The sequence below is a fragment of the Schistocerca nitens genome, chromosome 8, assembly GCF_023898315.1.
Source record: "Schistocerca nitens isolate TAMUIC-IGC-003100 chromosome 8, iqSchNite1.1, whole genome shotgun sequence".
Taxonomy (NCBI): domain Eukaryota; kingdom Metazoa; phylum Arthropoda; class Insecta; order Orthoptera; family Acrididae; genus Schistocerca; species Schistocerca nitens.
In genome coordinates, this window is record NC_064621.1 from 379,998,745 (window position 1) to 380,016,443 (window position 17,699).

At 45.3% G+C, this 17,699-nt stretch overlaps 1 protein-coding gene across 1 annotated transcript in view; it reads left to right on the forward strand.

The window, feature by feature from the left end:
- The window catches only part of LOC126199580 (uncharacterized), a 366,050-nt gene that overhangs the window by 177,873 nt on the left and 170,478 nt on the right, over nt 1-17,699 (forward strand). Inside the window, exons 6-10 of the mRNA XM_049936504.1 lie at nt 4,550-4,676; nt 8,705-8,777; nt 8,862-8,971; nt 14,877-14,945; nt 15,022-15,190. Of these exons, the coding sequence (XP_049792461.1) occupies nt 4,550-4,676; nt 8,705-8,777; nt 8,862-8,971; nt 14,877-14,945; nt 15,022-15,190 (548 nt within the window). The remainder of the gene's footprint in view (nt 1-4,549; nt 4,677-8,704; nt 8,778-8,861; nt 8,972-14,876; nt 14,946-15,021; nt 15,191-17,699) is intronic.

A 17,699-nucleotide genomic window follows, 5' to 3' on the forward strand; every position in this document is an offset into this window, starting at 1 on the left:
TGGGGAGGGTATTTGGAGGATTCAACAGGGTGGTGACGGTGGTATATCAGGGCACCCTGGGTGAGGAGATAGTCAATGGATGGGGCGGACTCAGAGAATACCCGCATGAGGTAGGTGGGACCAGAGGCATTGTGGATACAGCGGGCAGAGCGGATTTCCAAGTCTGGGTGGGAGCTCAGTTCTGCCAACACTTCATCCTCTGGTGATCACCGGGCTGAGCTTGGTGATCACAGCGGTGTAGGTGGGGGGGGGGGGGCACAGGGAGGCTGGGGCTGTCGAGAAGTGGAAAGGAAGGGTGTCAGAGGGGCGTGGGGGCCAAACATAACTTGGGGGAGTTTTCGCAGGAGGTCTGTGTGAAAGGATGGGGAGGGGGACTTGATAAGGACTGAGTCCCTGCGGGGAATGAGTTGGGAGATGGGAGCACCAGGTAAGTACTTTCGTATCTCCACGGTGAGGGTACGAGCATCGAGGAACTTAGGATCGGGAGTTGACAGGACAAAGGTGTGGAGGGTGGGGGCCGGGGTATGGGTGGCAGGAGGAGGGGTGGTGTCCGTGGAGATGGCAGGAGGAGGGGGAGGTGATGTTGATTTTTTGTGGGAAGTGGCGGGAGCAGAGTGGGTAATGACGCGCTTTTGGGGCTTTTGGAGACTGGAGGCTGGGAGGAGGGGAGAGGTACAGGGAGGAGAGGGAGGTGGCGGGTGGCAGATCCCTGTGGCGTAGTGGAGGCGCTGGGGGAAGCAGCCGGTTCAGTGGTGGCGATGGTGGCTTGGCGCGACGTGATGCGTGCGGGAGATGCAGATGACGAAGCGACAGGGTGCGTGAGAGAGGGGAAGCCGAGCACCCGAGTGGCGGCAGCAGAGGGAGCAACAGTGGCGTACGTGAGGGCAGGGGTATTAGTGGGAGCTGTTGAGGGTGTGGAGGCTGGAGGAAGGGTGTAGAGGTGTGGGTATACAGCAGGGGAGGAGATAGAGGGATGGGTAAGTGGGGGAAGGGGAGGGGAGGTGTAAGGAAGGAGGCCAGGGGCGGCACTCCAGGAAGTGATTGTGGGAGAGGGGGAGGGGGAGGTGTAGATGACAGTGGAGTTGGAGTACTCATAGCAGACGAACGGCGACAGACAGACGGACGGGCAGCAGGCGGCGGCGGCGGCGACGGCGGCGGCGGCGATGGTCGGCAACGAACAGACGAACGGACAGCAGGCAGGCGGACGGACGAACAGCTACAGCAGCAAGCGGCGGGCGGGCAGACAGACAGACCGACTGACAGACAGCCAGACACAATCTTCGAAGACGGAGATTCCACCCTGAGAGTAGCCCAGGCTTTGCAATCTGACGCTTTCAAAGGGGGGGATCCAACCCTCTAGATCCCAACTACCGAGTTGATAGCGCTCCTTAAATGCACGTGAACAGGCAACCTTTCCCCTTTCCCACCAGAGGGAGACACCAAAGCAGCGATTGCCACAGCGGCGCCACCGCCAGAAACGGACGGCGACTGCTTCACACTATGCGCTGCGGTGGGCTCTTCAAAACAGCAAATTTTTACCACGGCTCACCATGTACACTGGATTAAGTAGCGAAAGTTTAATTATACACTGATCAGCCAGAAGATTGTGACTATCTATCTAATGGCCCATATGTTCACCTTGGCACAGATAACAGTGGCGACGCATTGTGGCATGGAAGCAATGAGGGCGTGCTAGGGCGCTGGAGGAAGTTGGCACCACATCTGCACACACAATTTACCTAGTTCCTGTACATTTCGAGTAGGGGAGCGATGAGCTCTGATGCCAAGTTCAGTCACATCCCAAGTTTATTCGATCGGGTACGTATCTGGCAAGATGGGGGGCCACCACATCAACTGACTCGCCACTGTGTTCCCTGAAGCACTCTACTCCGTCACACTCCTGACCTTGTTACATGGCACATTACCTTGTCGAAAAATGTCACTACTGTCGGGAAACATGATGGTCTTCAACCAGTGTACGAAACTCGTTGGTCGTCGTGGTGCCTTGCATGAGCTCCACTGGACCCATGGAAGCCAATACGACTCTTCCCTGGAGCATAATGGAGCCGCCTCCAGCTTACCTCCGTCCCACAGTACAGGTGTCAAGAAGTTGTTCCCCTGGAAGACGGCGGATTCGCGTCCTCTGATCGGCATGATGAAGAAGGTCTTGGGGTTCATCATACCATGCAACGCTCTGCCATCGCGCAAAGTCCATTGCCGATGATCACGTGCCCATTTCGGTCGTAGTTGCCGAGGTCTTGGTGTTAGCATTGGCACATGCATCGGTCGTCGGCTGAGGAGGCCCAACGTTAGTAGTGTCCACACTAACATATACTCTGCTCGGCATTAAAGTCTGAATTTAGTACCACAGCAGTTCGCCACCTGTACTGATTTACCAGTCTGCCCAGCCTATGACGTCCGACATCTGTAATGAGGGGTGGCCGGCCAATTCCCCGACGTCTGGACGTGATTCCACCTTGGTTTCCCCACGTATTGAAGACACTCACCAAGCACTCCTCAAACACCTGACAGATCGTGAAATTTCAGAAAAGCTCGTTCCCAGCCCTTAAGCCATCACAGTCTGCCCTTCACAATCTGCCTTCCCCCTTGTACACACGGTCAGCTCGCTAAATGATGCTACATGCACAGTGTTGTCTGACTAGTAGTCATTCCATGCCATGGAGGCGGTGCGTTCGCCTGGATGGGTTTATATCGGTAGTAGGTCGGTGGTCATAATCCCCTGGCTGATCACTGTAACCATCCAACACTTTTCACAGCACTAACCAGTCATCAGTGCGCCAACGTTCCGTTCACATGCGTATTCAAGTAAGGTTCGAAATAAGCAAATCGGATTTTTGTCATAGAGTGAAGAAAACATCAATTTATAGCGCTGCCGACGTTGAAATTTGTATTTCTCTATTACGTTGCTTCACCACCAACCTAACCAAACTAATCTTTGAATGATATTACCATTTGTCTTTCGACGCAATAGCACAGAACTTTTTTCGAAGTTCCGGTTCTATTCGCCCCATTGTTTCTATTCATCCCATTTTACGGCATGAAGCGTGCATATAAAAAAAAAGTGTCTTCTTAATAAACCTTCTGCGACACTGGTCGCGTACTTTTTACACGAACACGTACACGTTATTCTCTTATATCTCGAATCTATTCGGATCTATTAACATTTCTAACGTCAGCTCAGACACCGCCACTATACAAGATTGGAATAATAGAGATTTGTGAAGGTCAATTCGATTAACTCTCTGTCATGTACTTAAATGTGATTTGCAGGATATCCATGTAGATGTAGATGTAGATGTAGAATGGTATGATTGAAGTTACAACACTGTAGCGTGTCTTACACACCATACAGCTTACTGTTTAAGTAATAGAACCCAGTACGTTGTCCTCGATGGTGAATGTTCATCGGAGGTGATGGTATCATCTGGAGTGGCCCAGGGAAGTATGGTAGGTCCGCTGTTGTTTTCTATCTACATAAATGATCTTTTGGATAGGGTGGATAGCAATGTGCGGCTGTTTGCTGATGATGCTGTGGAGCACGGGAAGGTGTCGTCGTTGAGTGACTATAGGAGGATACAAGATGACTTGAACAGGATTTGTGGTTGGTGTAAAGAATGGCAGCTAACTCTAAATATAGACAAATGTAAATTAATGCAGATGAATAGGAAAAAGAATCCCGTAATGTTTGAATACTCAATTAGTAGTGCAGCGCTTGACACAGTCACTTCGATTAAATATTTGGGCGTAACATTGCAGAGCGATGTGAAGTGGGACAAGCATGTAATGGCAGTTGTGGGAAAGGCAGATAGTCGTCTTCGGTTCATTGGTAGAATTTTGGGAAAATGTGGTTTATCTGCAAAGGAGACCACTGATAAAACACTAACACGACCTATTCTTGAGTACTGCTAAAGCGTTTGGGAACCCTACCAGGTCGGATTGAGGGAGGACATAGAAGCAATTCAGAGGCGGGCTGCTAGATTTGTTACTGGTAGGTTTGATCATCACGCGAGTGTTACGGAAATGGTTCAGGAACTCGGGTGGGAGTCTCTAGAGGAAAGGAGGCGTTCTTTTCGTGAATCGCTACTGAGGAAATTTAGGGAACCAGCATTTGAGGCTGACTGCAGTACAATTTTACTGCCGCCATTTTGCGGAATGACCACAAAGATAAGATAAGAGAGATTAGGGCTCGTACAGAGGCATATAGGCAGTCATTTTTCCCTCGTTCTGTTTGGGAGTGGAACAGGGAGAGAAGGTGCTAGTTGTGGTACGATGTACCCTCCGCCACGCACCGTATGGTGGATTGGGGAGTATGTATGTAGATGTAATGCAACAGAATAGTCTGTGTACCCAGTGACAATAATAGTTTGCATAAAAAGAACCTACACTGTATTTTGAATAAGGCTTACCTAGTATTTAAAAATACTTAAAGGCGAGTATGGGAAACACTGCGGATAACCTCCAATTATAGCTACTCCCGCTTATTGCGACTTGAGAGATTCACTATGACTATTTTGCTGTTTCGTTTCAGTATTGCCGAGCTTACAATTAAGAGAGTCGTCAGGCCGTGGCTTCTGAGTGACTTCATCTTCCGGATGTCTCCGACAGGGAAGAAGTTCTACAAGCAGCTGGATGTTCTACACGGATTTACCAGGAAGGTAATCCTCATTAACATACAGAAATGGTTGAAACACACAATGAGCCAAGGAACAATTGAGAAACTTCTATTCCCGGGTTCGATTCTCGGCGGGGTCAGGGATTTTCTCTGCCTCTTGATGGCTGGGTGTTGTGTGATGTCCTTAGGTTAGTTAGGTTTAAGTAGTTCTAAGTTCTAGGGGACTGATGACCATAGCTGTTAAGTCCCATAGTGCTCAGAGCCATTTTTGATAAACTTCTATTGTGGAATTTCTTATGTACAATACAAAACAGCCGGCAACATTCGAAAGCTTCAGATCCATGTGTTGAATGGGTTACTTTGTAGGAAGAATATTGTACTCACCACGTAGCTCGAGGATCCGACAGGAAGCCTGTGGTAGTGTGTCTCACCTCACTGTTTTCGCGGGGACAAATAAGGCACAACAATTATTGTTATCAGCGGTTAGTAAACTTCTTGTGAGTAATAAGATTAAAATTACTTATTATATTGTTGCATATAGAATATCGAATCTGTTAGCGAAAGCTGGAACAACGGCTGCTTGGTAGAATGGCCTCATGCTGTGTACTATATGCAAGATTCGACGGATGTGCGAAAAAGGTACTTTCGGTAGGCTACAAACAAAATTCTGGAGTAGTTAAAGAAAATTTACTTAAAAATAAATCTACGCATTTGTAAATCTTTTGTCCACACTACTTTCATTCCTGTCAGTTACCGTATTTCTTAAATAACCGAAAAATTTCCGCTTTGCAAACCTGCTGACTGTGGCCGTGTCCAATCCATGACACTGTCTTCTAGTTATCCGTCAGAGTTACGCCGTTGGGAGACAATTTACTTTTCCTCTGTGGAATGAGGAAGAAATCACTTCGACACAAACCGGGACAAGAGGTGTATTCTCAGATGCCATTTGAGCTGAGACAGGCAGTCAACAGACCGCGAATCCTATCCTGAATGGCTCATCTCAGTTTTGTTAATGTCACACCGCAGGATGCAGCACATGTCGTTCCGAGTTCAATAGAAACCACATTCAAAATTCCTTTAGTTCTCCTAAAATGATAACTACAGCCATTCTAGCTGGAAATGTTATGTACTCTTTTTCTGCTTGCTAGACGAGGGGGTGGCGTTTGAGTTCACTGTTCCCCCTCCCCTCCCCCAACCCCCGCTCCCAGTTAGCGTAGAAAACTCATATCTTATCGCCGTTCGCTAATCTGTTTTGTACGCCTTCCGCGCCTGCAGCGTAACGAAAGTTAAAATCCTCAGGAGTAGTCATCGGTTGAGTTTCTTGGTTCTCAGATGATTGTTTTGCATCCCGTCGAGCACGGAAGTTGAGACATTGTAATCCTTAACTTATGATACCATAAAAAACTTTTTACTAAAATCAGTATAAAGTTATTTGAAAGTTTAGATGTCCTGAAACGAACTGGTTTGTCAACTACGGCTCGTATTAATATGTCTCTGACAGATATCCGTAAGCCAGAAGCCCGATGACAGATAACGAACGCACTGCAGTCTGGTACGACTGAGGTGAAGCGTCGGCAGAATTCTGAAGTGCTTCCAAGAACTCACATCGGCAGTCAGATTCTGACCCCCCTCAAACCCACTACCCCTTCTGCGATGATTGTGTAGCAGAACTTTGCAGACCGCTGCAGAATTATACAACGTGTTCCTTCTACCTCATAGGTTAGAAAGCAGCAAACTGTTCCTTGAAAATTTCGTGCGGATACGTAGCAGCAACGGATCCCGTTGCTCTCATTACACATCTTATTGCGCCTTTTGTGTCTTGATAAGGCTGACGCTAGTGAAGCTCAAGAAGCGTTCCCTTGTGTCCAAGTGTGTTGATAATAAGTGTGATGGTCCAGATTGCTGTACACACCGATACCTCCAATACTTAGTAGCACTTCCTCTTGCATTGAAGCATGCCTGTATTCGTTGTGGCATACTGTCCACAAGTTCATCAAGGCCCTGTGGGTTCAGATTGTTCCACTCCTCAACGGCGATTCGGCGTATATCCCTTAGAGTGGTTGGTGGGTTACATCGTCCATATACAGCCCTTTTCAATCCATACCAGGCATTTTCGATGGGATTCATGTCTGCAGAACATGCTGGCCACTCTAGTCGAGCGATATCGTTATCCTGAAGGAAATCATTGACAATATGTGCACGATGGGGACGCGAATTGTCGTCCATGAAGACAAATGCCTCGCCATTATGCTGCCGATATGGTTGCACTATCCGTCGGAGGACGGCATTCAAGTATCCTACAGCCGTTACGACGTCTTCCATGACCATCAGCGGCGTACGTCGGCCCCACAGGGTGCCACCCCAGAACAGCAGGGAACCTCCACCTCCCTGCACTCGCTGGACAGTGTGTGTTAGGCTTTCGGCCTGACCGGGTTGCCTCCAAACACGTTGCCTCTATCGTTGAAGGCATATGCGACACTCATCGTTGAGGGGAACGTGATGCCAATCCTGAGCGATCGATTTGGCATGTTTTTGGGCCCATCTGTACCGCGCTGCATGGCATCGTGGTTGCAACGAAGGACCTCGCAATGGACGTCGGGAGTGAAGTTGCGCATCATGCACACAGTTTGAGTCGTAACACGACGTCCTGTGGCTGCACGAAGAGCATTATTGAACAGGGTTCCTCAGAGCCGTAATCCGTAGGTAGCGGTAATCCATTGCAGTAGTAGCACTTGGGCGGCCTGAGCGAGTCATGTCATCGACAGATTCTGTCTTTCCGTATCTCCTCCGAGACGCCTGAGCCCTTCCCTTGATGAGAGCCCTTCCTGGCACAAAGTAACAATACGGCCGCGATCGAACCGCGGTATTGACCGTCTAGGCGTGGTTGAACTACAGACAACACGAGCCGTGTACCTCCTTCCTGTTGGAATGACTGGAACTGATCGGCTGTCGGACCCCCTCTGTCTATTAGGCGATGCTCATGCATGGTTGTTTACATCTCTGGGCGGGTTTAATGACATCTCTGATCAGTCAAAGGGACTGTGTCTGTGATACAATATCCACAGTCAACGTCTATCTTCAGGAGTTCTGGTCACCGGGGTGATGCAAAACTTTTTTTGGTGTGTGTATGAAAATACAAGTGAAACTGGCCACACCAATATTCTAAAAAGGTGCAAAATAAGTAAACATAAATGGCTAGAGGACAAGAGTATGTCTAGCGAACTGCGGGAAAGATAAATACCGCCCTTAGGAAAATTTAAGAGGTTTTTGGAGAGAGGACAAGCAGCTGTAAGAAACTCAAGAGGTCAGATGGAAAACCAGTACTAAGCAAAGAAAAGAAAGCTGAAAGGTGAATGAAGAGATAGAAGGAATGTACAGTGGAAACGAACTTGTAGACAATTTTATAGGGAGGCGAGAGGTTGTAGATGAAGATAGTATGAGAGATATGATATTGCAAAAAGAATTTGGCGGAGCGCTGAAAGACCTAAGTCGATACAAGGGCCCAGGGGCAGACGAAGAACAGCTGATATCCTTGGGGAAGCCAGCCGTGAAAAAACATTCCACATGCCAGAATGAAATTTTCACCCTGCGGATGAGTGTGCGGTGATATGAATCTTTCAGGCGGATTAAAACTGTGTGCTGGACCGAGACTCTAACTCGGAATCTTTTCCTCACTTTAGAGTGAAAATTTCATTCTGGAAACGTCCCCCAGGCTGTGGCTATACCATGTCTCCGCAATATCCTTTCTTCCAGGAGTGCTAGTTCTGCAAGTTTCGCAGGACAGCTGCTGTGAAATTTGGAAGGTAGGAGGCGAGATACTGGCAGAATTGAAACTGTGCGGACGGGTTTTGGATTGGATATGAATTGCAGCAGTTATTCGGAGATGGAGAGGCTTGCGCAGGTTACAGTGCGTCAAACCAGTCTTCGGAAAAATGTCCACAACAACAACTGTCATAGAATTATATTTCATTGATATCGACATGGCTCATAATGGGAATTAGATACTGGTAATCTGCTTTACAACTCCACTGTATCACTGCCGAGTGCATAATCACCTGGTTTCTTTTGCAGGTCATTCAACAGAAAAAGCAGTCGAGAAAGACCCAAAAAGGTGACGAAAAGGCGGCACAGTACGATGATCTTGGTATGTGACTTTGATTGAACAGGGAGGCTTCTTATTGTTGTTGCATTGTGTGCATCACCTCTGTTGTGATGTCAATGTTCGCAGGGAGAAAGCGGCGTGTGGCCTTCTTGGACATGCTCCTCGTCGAGTCTGAGGATGGGCAGAAACTAACTGACAAAGAGCTGCAGGAGGAAGTGGACACTTTTATGTTTGAGGTGAGCCCGTTCTGCCGGTGGGAAGTTATCTACAGAATACAGTTACCAGCACAGAGTTTTCAGACAATCGCACATCAACTCAAAACACCAAGATTGAAAACAAGTATCATTGTTGTAAATTATTCAAAAGGTATGGAACACCATTCCTTCAGCTGTGATGTTTCTCACCATGCTGAGGAAATAGTGAAGCAGTTTTTACGCAAATACGAGTATTTTCTTCTGACTCGTTAACATACACCATTACTAATAAAATTATCTCGAGATTCCAGTCGCATCTTTTGACCATTACCAGTCCAACATTTCGTAATGAAAGTTAGCATCGCTCAAAAAAGGAATATTTATACTAATTTTTGTCATATCGTCAAACAATGGAAAATCTAGGATGGAGTGTAATAATATTATGAAAAGTATAGTTGCTACTCACCATATAGCGGAGATGTTGAGTTGCAGAGAGGCACAACAAAAAGACTGTCACCAAAAAAAAATTCGTCAAAAATGGACAACAAATACAAGTACACACACTCACGCAGACGCAACTCACACACACATGAGTGCACACTCAGGCAGCTGAAGCCACATGTAGTGTCGGATATTAACGTGAGAGCTCATTAGGTACATGTAAAGTCCTTACGAGAACAGAACGACCTTTTGAATGATAGATAGCGCAGTGTACTGCGACTGCACATCTATCACGCAATGGTGACACAAAAATGGACATTTATGATTCTTTTTTCATATAGAGTCGGATGTTAATGTGGGATTATCGAGTGCATGGAAACTCCTTATGAGAACAGTATGACTTTCACTATCATAGACATCTTCGAGTATTGCGACTGCAAATGTGTAACGTAACGGTACATTTGTGTAACTATTTGCTTCGACGGAACAAAAAACAGGCATAAAAGTCAGCGTTTACAAGACCGGTTTCGGCACACGATGTTGTTAATACATTAAACGGTGGTCGGCACATCCCTCTCCTTGGTATTTTTTAGGTCCAAGTGACGCAGTACAACATTTGGCAATCAGCGGGAAAAAGGAGTAAAAATTCAAAATGGTCAATATTAATTTATCAATATGTGTAACTGACATCCTTGCTCATGTTTCTGTCTTAATACATGTAAATGAAATGAGGAGGGCATGATATGGTTATAGAATATGATCGAAGAGTAAGATCAGGGCTTGTAGACGTTCGCAATTCACTTTATTACCTGTGACCTGTACACAGGTTCCACTCAAATTACGTTAGCGTAAAATTCCCTTACTTTCTTCTGGATGGACTCCACAGTCTCATTAAATTTGAGAAATGACATGATTCCAACAAGTTGTGTTTTAGATTACCTTACTTGTACTGCTAGTTTCAGAGACTCTCAATTTTCAAGTGAATCTAAAAAAACGTACAAAGCGCATAATAAGACAGCAACAACATTTAAGTCATATAGCTACATTCGATACAGCGTTAAACGAACATAGTAGTTACCTATAGTAACAGATGTGGAGACATATTTCTCATTTTTAAGATTTAATAAAAGGCACACCGTATTTGTTCTAGTGATTTTTGTTTATTCCATGCTATTTTACCGGCTTATTGGGCCATCTTCAGGAAACAACTGACAAGCGTCTTGAAGGAACACCAGTTCTTTGGTAACCAAACATTATAAACAAAGATACAATCCACTTAACATTTTCTCAGCCAATGTCAAGACCACACAGACTTAAGCATTGTAACCATTTAACCTGTAATATTCTATAGTTTAATTATTCCTTGAGCTTAATTTTTTGTCCGTTGGGTAAAGTGTAATTTCGACGCTATGAAATAAGTATGATACACAATACCCTATGGAAGTGGATTTTACCTTTGCTTATAATTTTTGGTTACCTCAGAACTAGTGCCCCTTCCAGACGCACTCAGTTTTCTTCATTAAAATGGCTCTATAAGTCGAAAAAAACAATTATTCAACCTTAAATATGGAATTGTATTATCGCGAAATATCGGAGAGAGTGTCACAGAAATGATACACGATTTGGGTTGGAAATCGTTAAAAGAAAGGCGTTTTTCGTTGCGACGGAATCTTCTCACGAAATTCCAATCACCAACTTTCTCCTCCGAATGCGAAAATATTTTTTTGACACCGACCTACATAGGGAGGAACGATCACCACGATGAAATAAGGGAAATCAGAGCTCGTACTGAAAGATATTGGTGTTTATTCTTTCCGCGCGCTGTACGAGATTGGAATAATAGAGAACTGTGAAGGTGGTTCTATGAACCGTCTGCCAGGCACTTAAATGTGATTTGCAGAGTATCCGTGTCGATGGAGATGTAGATGTAGAATTTTTCTACCTAGAAATACCTGAAGAATCAATGAAAAACATCATACTCAATTTCTTAAAAGAAATCGCTTGCCACTCATATATCTGCAAGGCACTGTGCTGGATTGTCTTGCATTCTCATATTGTGACGCCGCACGCGATCATCATAATTTCCAATATCGTCCTCTGTGCCTTTATCAACAACAGAGGACAAACGTATATAACCTAAGCAATGTATATCACCACTCTATGCTACCCCCGCTGTTTTTTTTTACGAATCTCATACTCTATATTCCCTGCGATCATTTTAACTGTTAGTGTAGAAGTTTCTGTTTTTAAATGTTTACCCCGTCCACTATATTTCTTTTTATCTTTCCACTTTGATACCAGCATAATTTTATTACACTAAACGAAATAAAGTACTTTTTTCACATGAATGTATTTGCCAAGTGAGCCGTTTTCTTGTACGATTTGTAAGCCTAATCTATTGGAAGTAATATATGTTAATTGTTGAACAGTTTCAAATAATGATTATATTCTGCGAAATGGTGTCTACTACGCACACACACTCACACACACACACACACACACACACACACACACACACACATACACACACACATGCTCGTAGACACAAACTATGCACTATATAGATATAGATCACGCACAACACGATGTGCACTTTGACCTCCTAATGCTGTTTGTTTCACATTTGATCCATTGTAAATATTTTACCTTATTTACTTTCTATACGGACACCGCTCATCTACGAAATCTAACAAGCTTGTTTTCCCCGTTCTTGAATTCTGATACCTTTTTCATGTTGTGATGTTTTGTAGTTGTGATGCTATAGTTGTGAACTCATTGTGTTACAATAAAGATATAGGTACAACTTCCCACATTCTTCAGTTTTATACACTAAGATATTAAGTTCGTGATTCGACACTATGTTTGTCGCTTACCAATGACGTACCAAACATATATGATACAAACAGTTATGTTATGTAGACGAAACACGTCTTGACATTTGTACGAAAAGCGTCTGTACCGGTGCTCATATGAGGCACCGCTTTGTACACTCCTGGAAATTGAAATAAGAACACCGTGAATTCATTGTCCCAGGAAGGGGAAACTTTATTGACACATTCCTGGGGTCAGATACATCACATGATCACACTGACAGAACCACAGGCACATAGACACAGGCAACAGAGCATGCACAATGTCGGCACTAGTACAGTGTATATCCACCTTTCGCAGCAATGCAGGCTGCTATTCTCCCATGGAGACGATCGTAGAGATGCTGGATGTAGTCCTGTGGAACGGCTTGCCATGCCATTTCCACCTGGCGCCTCAGTTGGACCAGCGTTCGTGCTGGACGTGCAGACCGCGTGAGACGACGCTTCATCCAGTCCCAAACATGCTCAATGGGGGACAGATCCGGAGATCTTGCTGGCCAGGGTAGTTGACTTACACCTTCTAGAGCACGTTGGGTGGCACGGGATACATGCGGACGTGCATTGTCCTGTTGGAACAGCAAGTTCCCTTGCCGGTCTAGGAATGGTAGAACGATGGGTTCGATGACGGTTTGGATGTACCGTGCACTATTCAGTGTCCCCTCGACGATCACCAGTGGTGTACGGCCAGTGTAGGAGATCGCTCCCGACACCATGATGCCGGGTGTTGGCCCTGTGTGCCTCGGTCGTATGCAGTCCTGATTGTGGCGCTCACCTGCACGGCGCCAAACACGCATACGACCATCATTGGCACCAAGGCAGAAGCGACTCTCATCGCTGAAGACGACACGTCTCCATTCGTCCCTCCATTCACGCCTGTCGCGACACCACTGGAGGCGGGCTGCACGATGTTGGGGCGTGAGCCGAAGACGGCCTAACGGTGTGCGGGACCGTAGCCCAGCTTCATGGAGACGGTTGCGAATGGTCCTCGCCGATACCCCAGGAGCAACAGTGTCCCTAATTTGCTGGGAAGTGGCGGTGCGGTCCCCTACGGCACTGCGTAGGATCCTACGGTCTTGGCGTGCATCCGTGCGTCGCTGCGGTCCGGTCCCAGGTCGACGGGCACGTGCACCTTCCGCCGACCACTGGCGACAACATCGATGTACTGTGGAGACCTCACGCCCCACGTGTTGAGCAATTCGGCGGTACGTCCACCCGGCCTCCCGCATGCCCACTATACGGCCTCGCTCAAAGTCCGTCAACTGCACATACGGTTCACGTCCACGCTGTCGCGGCATGCTACCAGTGTTAAAGACTGCGATGGAGCTCCGTATGCCACGGCAAACTGGCTGACACTGACGGCGGCGGTGCACAAATGCTGCGCAGCTAGCGCCATTCGACGGCCAACACCGCGGTTCCTGGTGTGTCCGCTGTGCCGTGCGTGTGATCATTGCATGTACAGCCCTCTCGCAGCGTCCGGAGCAAGTATGGTGGGTCTGACACACCGGTGTCAATGTGTTCTTTTTTCCATTTCCAGGAGTGTATATAAGTATCCGCGTCTCCCACGTAACTGTTCGTATACGACAGAGGTATACTATAAAATCGTATCAATGTTACAGTATGAGCTTTTCTTTACTGACGGATATTTGAAATTTTCTCACGCATTCAAGCACATGTGACAATCATATGAACAGGTCAATACAGTATGATTTGTTGTAAACATTACATGGTTCGTTTCCCTGGTATTTCTGGCTAGATGTGGCGTTTTAATGTTATTGTCCTCAAAAGCACTTCGCCTGTGAAATACCTTATGTTTTAGATGATTACTGTTGACGAGAGGACTGTGCACAAATATTCTTAGCATGCGATTTTTTTTAAGGAACTGACAACGATGAGTCCCCATCTGTCGCTATAGGTAACTAATACGTTTGTTTAAATCTGTATCCAATGTAGTTATATCACTTTAACGTCTTTGCTCTCTTCTTTTGTTATGGTGATTGGTACGTTAGTTAGATGCATTTGAAAATGAATGGTGTCTGAAGGTAGTAGTGCAGAATAATTTAAAACATAGGATCGTGGAATCACGTCGTTTTTCAAGAGTTATACAGTCTCCACACCGAAGTTCATGAAGGCAGATTATTACCATTGATTTCATTGTTGTTTGTCGAGAACGACTTTGTAACTGTCGGGACGTCACTGTTTCTTTGGACGCGGTGATTTTGTGCCATGAGCTCTTCTGTTGGCCTTAGTGATGATAATGTAAAGTATGATTTTCCTCGTGAGGAATATTAATTAAGTAGCGTGAAAGAATGCGTAGGATGTACCTCCTCCTACCTCTGGTTGTGTAGTCATACCCCTTCCATCCATCGTAAGTTCATCTCACCCTATCCCAAGGGCGTAATGTGGCTTCACTCAATGTAAAGGTCAACGGGATGGGTTTATTTTGTAACGTAATTACTGTTCCGCACATCTGGCAATTTAATTTCGTCGTAACTGTGCCACGAAATTCGGAGTGTGAAGGCCTAGTCTAGCATACTTGCTGTCAACGCTATTGTTTAAATTTGCAAAATGCACTAACCACTTATTCAAATGTGTTCCATTCTTCCGAACTCTCGCATTAAGAGCAATGTCTGTCGTAGGGTCACGACACGACCACAGTTGGCATGTCCTGGGTTCTCATCCTGCTGGGGCACCATCCAGATGTACAGGTGGGTGTTATCAGACAGCTTGACAGCGTGCCGAAGCGGCTGCGGACGTTACGATAACGTGTTTCTCTGTTTGCAGGAGAGAGTTTACGCCGAGCTGAAAGACATATTCCAAGACGAGCAGAGAGCACCGACAATGCAGGATCTGAATAACATGAAATATCTCGAAATGGTCATCAAGGAATCCTTGAGAATTTATCCAAGTGTGCCTTTCATCCAACGCAGGGCCACTCAAGATGTACAAATAGGTATGTACATTAGGTGACTTAAGACGACTGTATTTGCATGAAGCTGTTATTCAAATTAATTAGCTCTTTAAAATTCGAAGCTTCAGTTTAACGTACGTGTAATTACAATAAGTAGTAAACAAGTTTCATAACAGAATAACTCCATTATACTCGGAGCAATGTAACTTTTATGGTTCAAATGGCTCTGAGCACTATGGGACTTAACATCTATGGTCATCAGTCCCCTAGAACTTAGAACTACTGAAACCTAACTAACCTAAGGACATCACACAACACCCAGCCATCACGAGACAGAGAAAATCCCTGACCCCCGCCGGGAATCGAACCCGGGCGTGGGAAGCGAGAACGCTACCGCACGACCACGAGATGCGGGCATGTAACTTTTATCCTGCCGTTCCAGTTTCTTTTCAGTTAGCATTTTGTCGATAAGAATAGTTAACACTCGGTTACGACTGCCTTAACTAGTCTTGAGCATTTGTCATCGAAATGTTCTCCACTTCAGTGAGAGACCAATGAACGTGATTGTGTTCTCCTTTGTTGGAAGTTGAGGTTTCTAAGACAAGACTGCATAAAGCTACAAAATCTGATGAGAGAACTCTACGCCTACAATCTATCTGAATTGTGATACACCTAACAATGACGAAAATTTCTGCCCCCGCGTTTCTTGGGGTATTTTATGACTACTAGTCAGTGAAATATCCCAGTAAGTGAGATGTTGCTGTATCGTGTAATGGTGAGAGCTTGTGTAAGTATTGTCCTTAATATGAACTGAAAAGGAGGGAGGAGACCAACCTCAACGACAACACATACCCGTAGACATGCGTATCATTAGAGACTGCTAAGTTCCGTTATCAACACCTCAACAACTGAGCTTTATTTTAAGAGAAGACTCAATACGGCTACAAAATACAATGAAAAGAACTCTATGCCTACAATCTGTCTAGTTTGTGGTACATTTCACAACGACGAAACATAACGGCGCAGCCTTTGTTCGAACAATCCAACTCTACTTCAGCAGCTGGCCATGCAGGTGTATCTAACGTAATATAAAAACAATTTGTTGTAATTGGGAGGCAGTAACGCATGCTATGTGTCCCGTCGTTCAAATGAATAAACGGCAACATTGTGCACGAACTACATGGTCTTTCCACCATGTAGGCAAACTAGGCGTCTTTCTAGAACGAAGAAATATAGGAACCGCCATATATTGGGAAGATATCCAATAAATATCAATAGAGTGGGCTCTCCATCTGCTTGTGTTGTTAGTAGTTTTATGACCAGACTAGTATTTACTATTATATAATATTATACAAGTATATTTGTAATTCATGTATTGAACGGAATACATGCAAAAATTGAGAATATATTGACTGCGTAGATGCTTAATTGAAATACCAGTGAATTGTTAACTTTAATATCTGAATCGGATCTCGACTTACATTCTGCAGGTTCTTTAATCCGTATAAGCGAGAATGTGTTTGACAAAATAATAGGTTATGGTAGTGGAAACTATTTTCGTACTGCCCGTGGATAACTGGTTCAACTTATTCACACTTCACCAGCGAAAGTCGTAATTTCTATAAGGACTTAAATGCATTTGTTAGTACATTAGTGGCAGGACTGATCTCAGTAATAATTCTGAAGTCGAATGTATAGATCTTTCATTGTATCATTAAACACAATACACTATGGCGAACAAATCATTACAATTTCAGAAAAATTGGATTATTTATTCAAGGCCAAGTCAGTAACGAGTGGAACCACCTCTGGTTCGTAAGCAAGCAATTATTCGACTTTACATTGATGATAGAGTTGTTGGATGTCCTCCTCAGGTATACCGTGCCAAATTTTGTCCAATTGGCACTTTAGATTGACAAAATCCCAAGTTGGTTGAAGCGTCCTTCCCATAATCCTCCAAACATTCTGAATTGGGGAGAGATCCAGTTACTTTACTATCCCAGGTAGGGTTTGGCAAACATGAAGACAAGCAGTAGAAACTCTCATGGTGTGCGCTTGGACATTATTTTGCCGAAATGTAAGCCCGGGATGGCTTGTCATGAAGGGCAGCAAAACAGGGCGTAGCCGACATATCGCTGTGCTGTAACGGTGTCACGGAAGAGATGGCGCCCCAAACCATCACTCTAGGTTACCGGCCCGTATGGCAGGTGAGAGTCAGGATGTACGTGATTACTCTGCTATTCACAAAAAAATGCCTGTCAGAGGGTTCAGTGAACCACCTTCATACTGCCTCTCTACCGTTCCACTCTCGTACGGCACGCGGGAAAAACGAGCACTTAAATTTTTCCGTGCGAGCCCCGATTTCTCTTATTTTATCGTAATGATCATTTCTCCCTATGTAGGTGGGTGCCAACAGAATGTTTTCGCAATCGGAGGAGAAAACTAGTGATTGAAATTTCATGAGAAGATCCCGTCACAGTGATAAACGCCTTAGTTTTAATGTTTGCCACTCCACGTATCATGTCTGTGACACTGTCTCCCCTATTTCGCG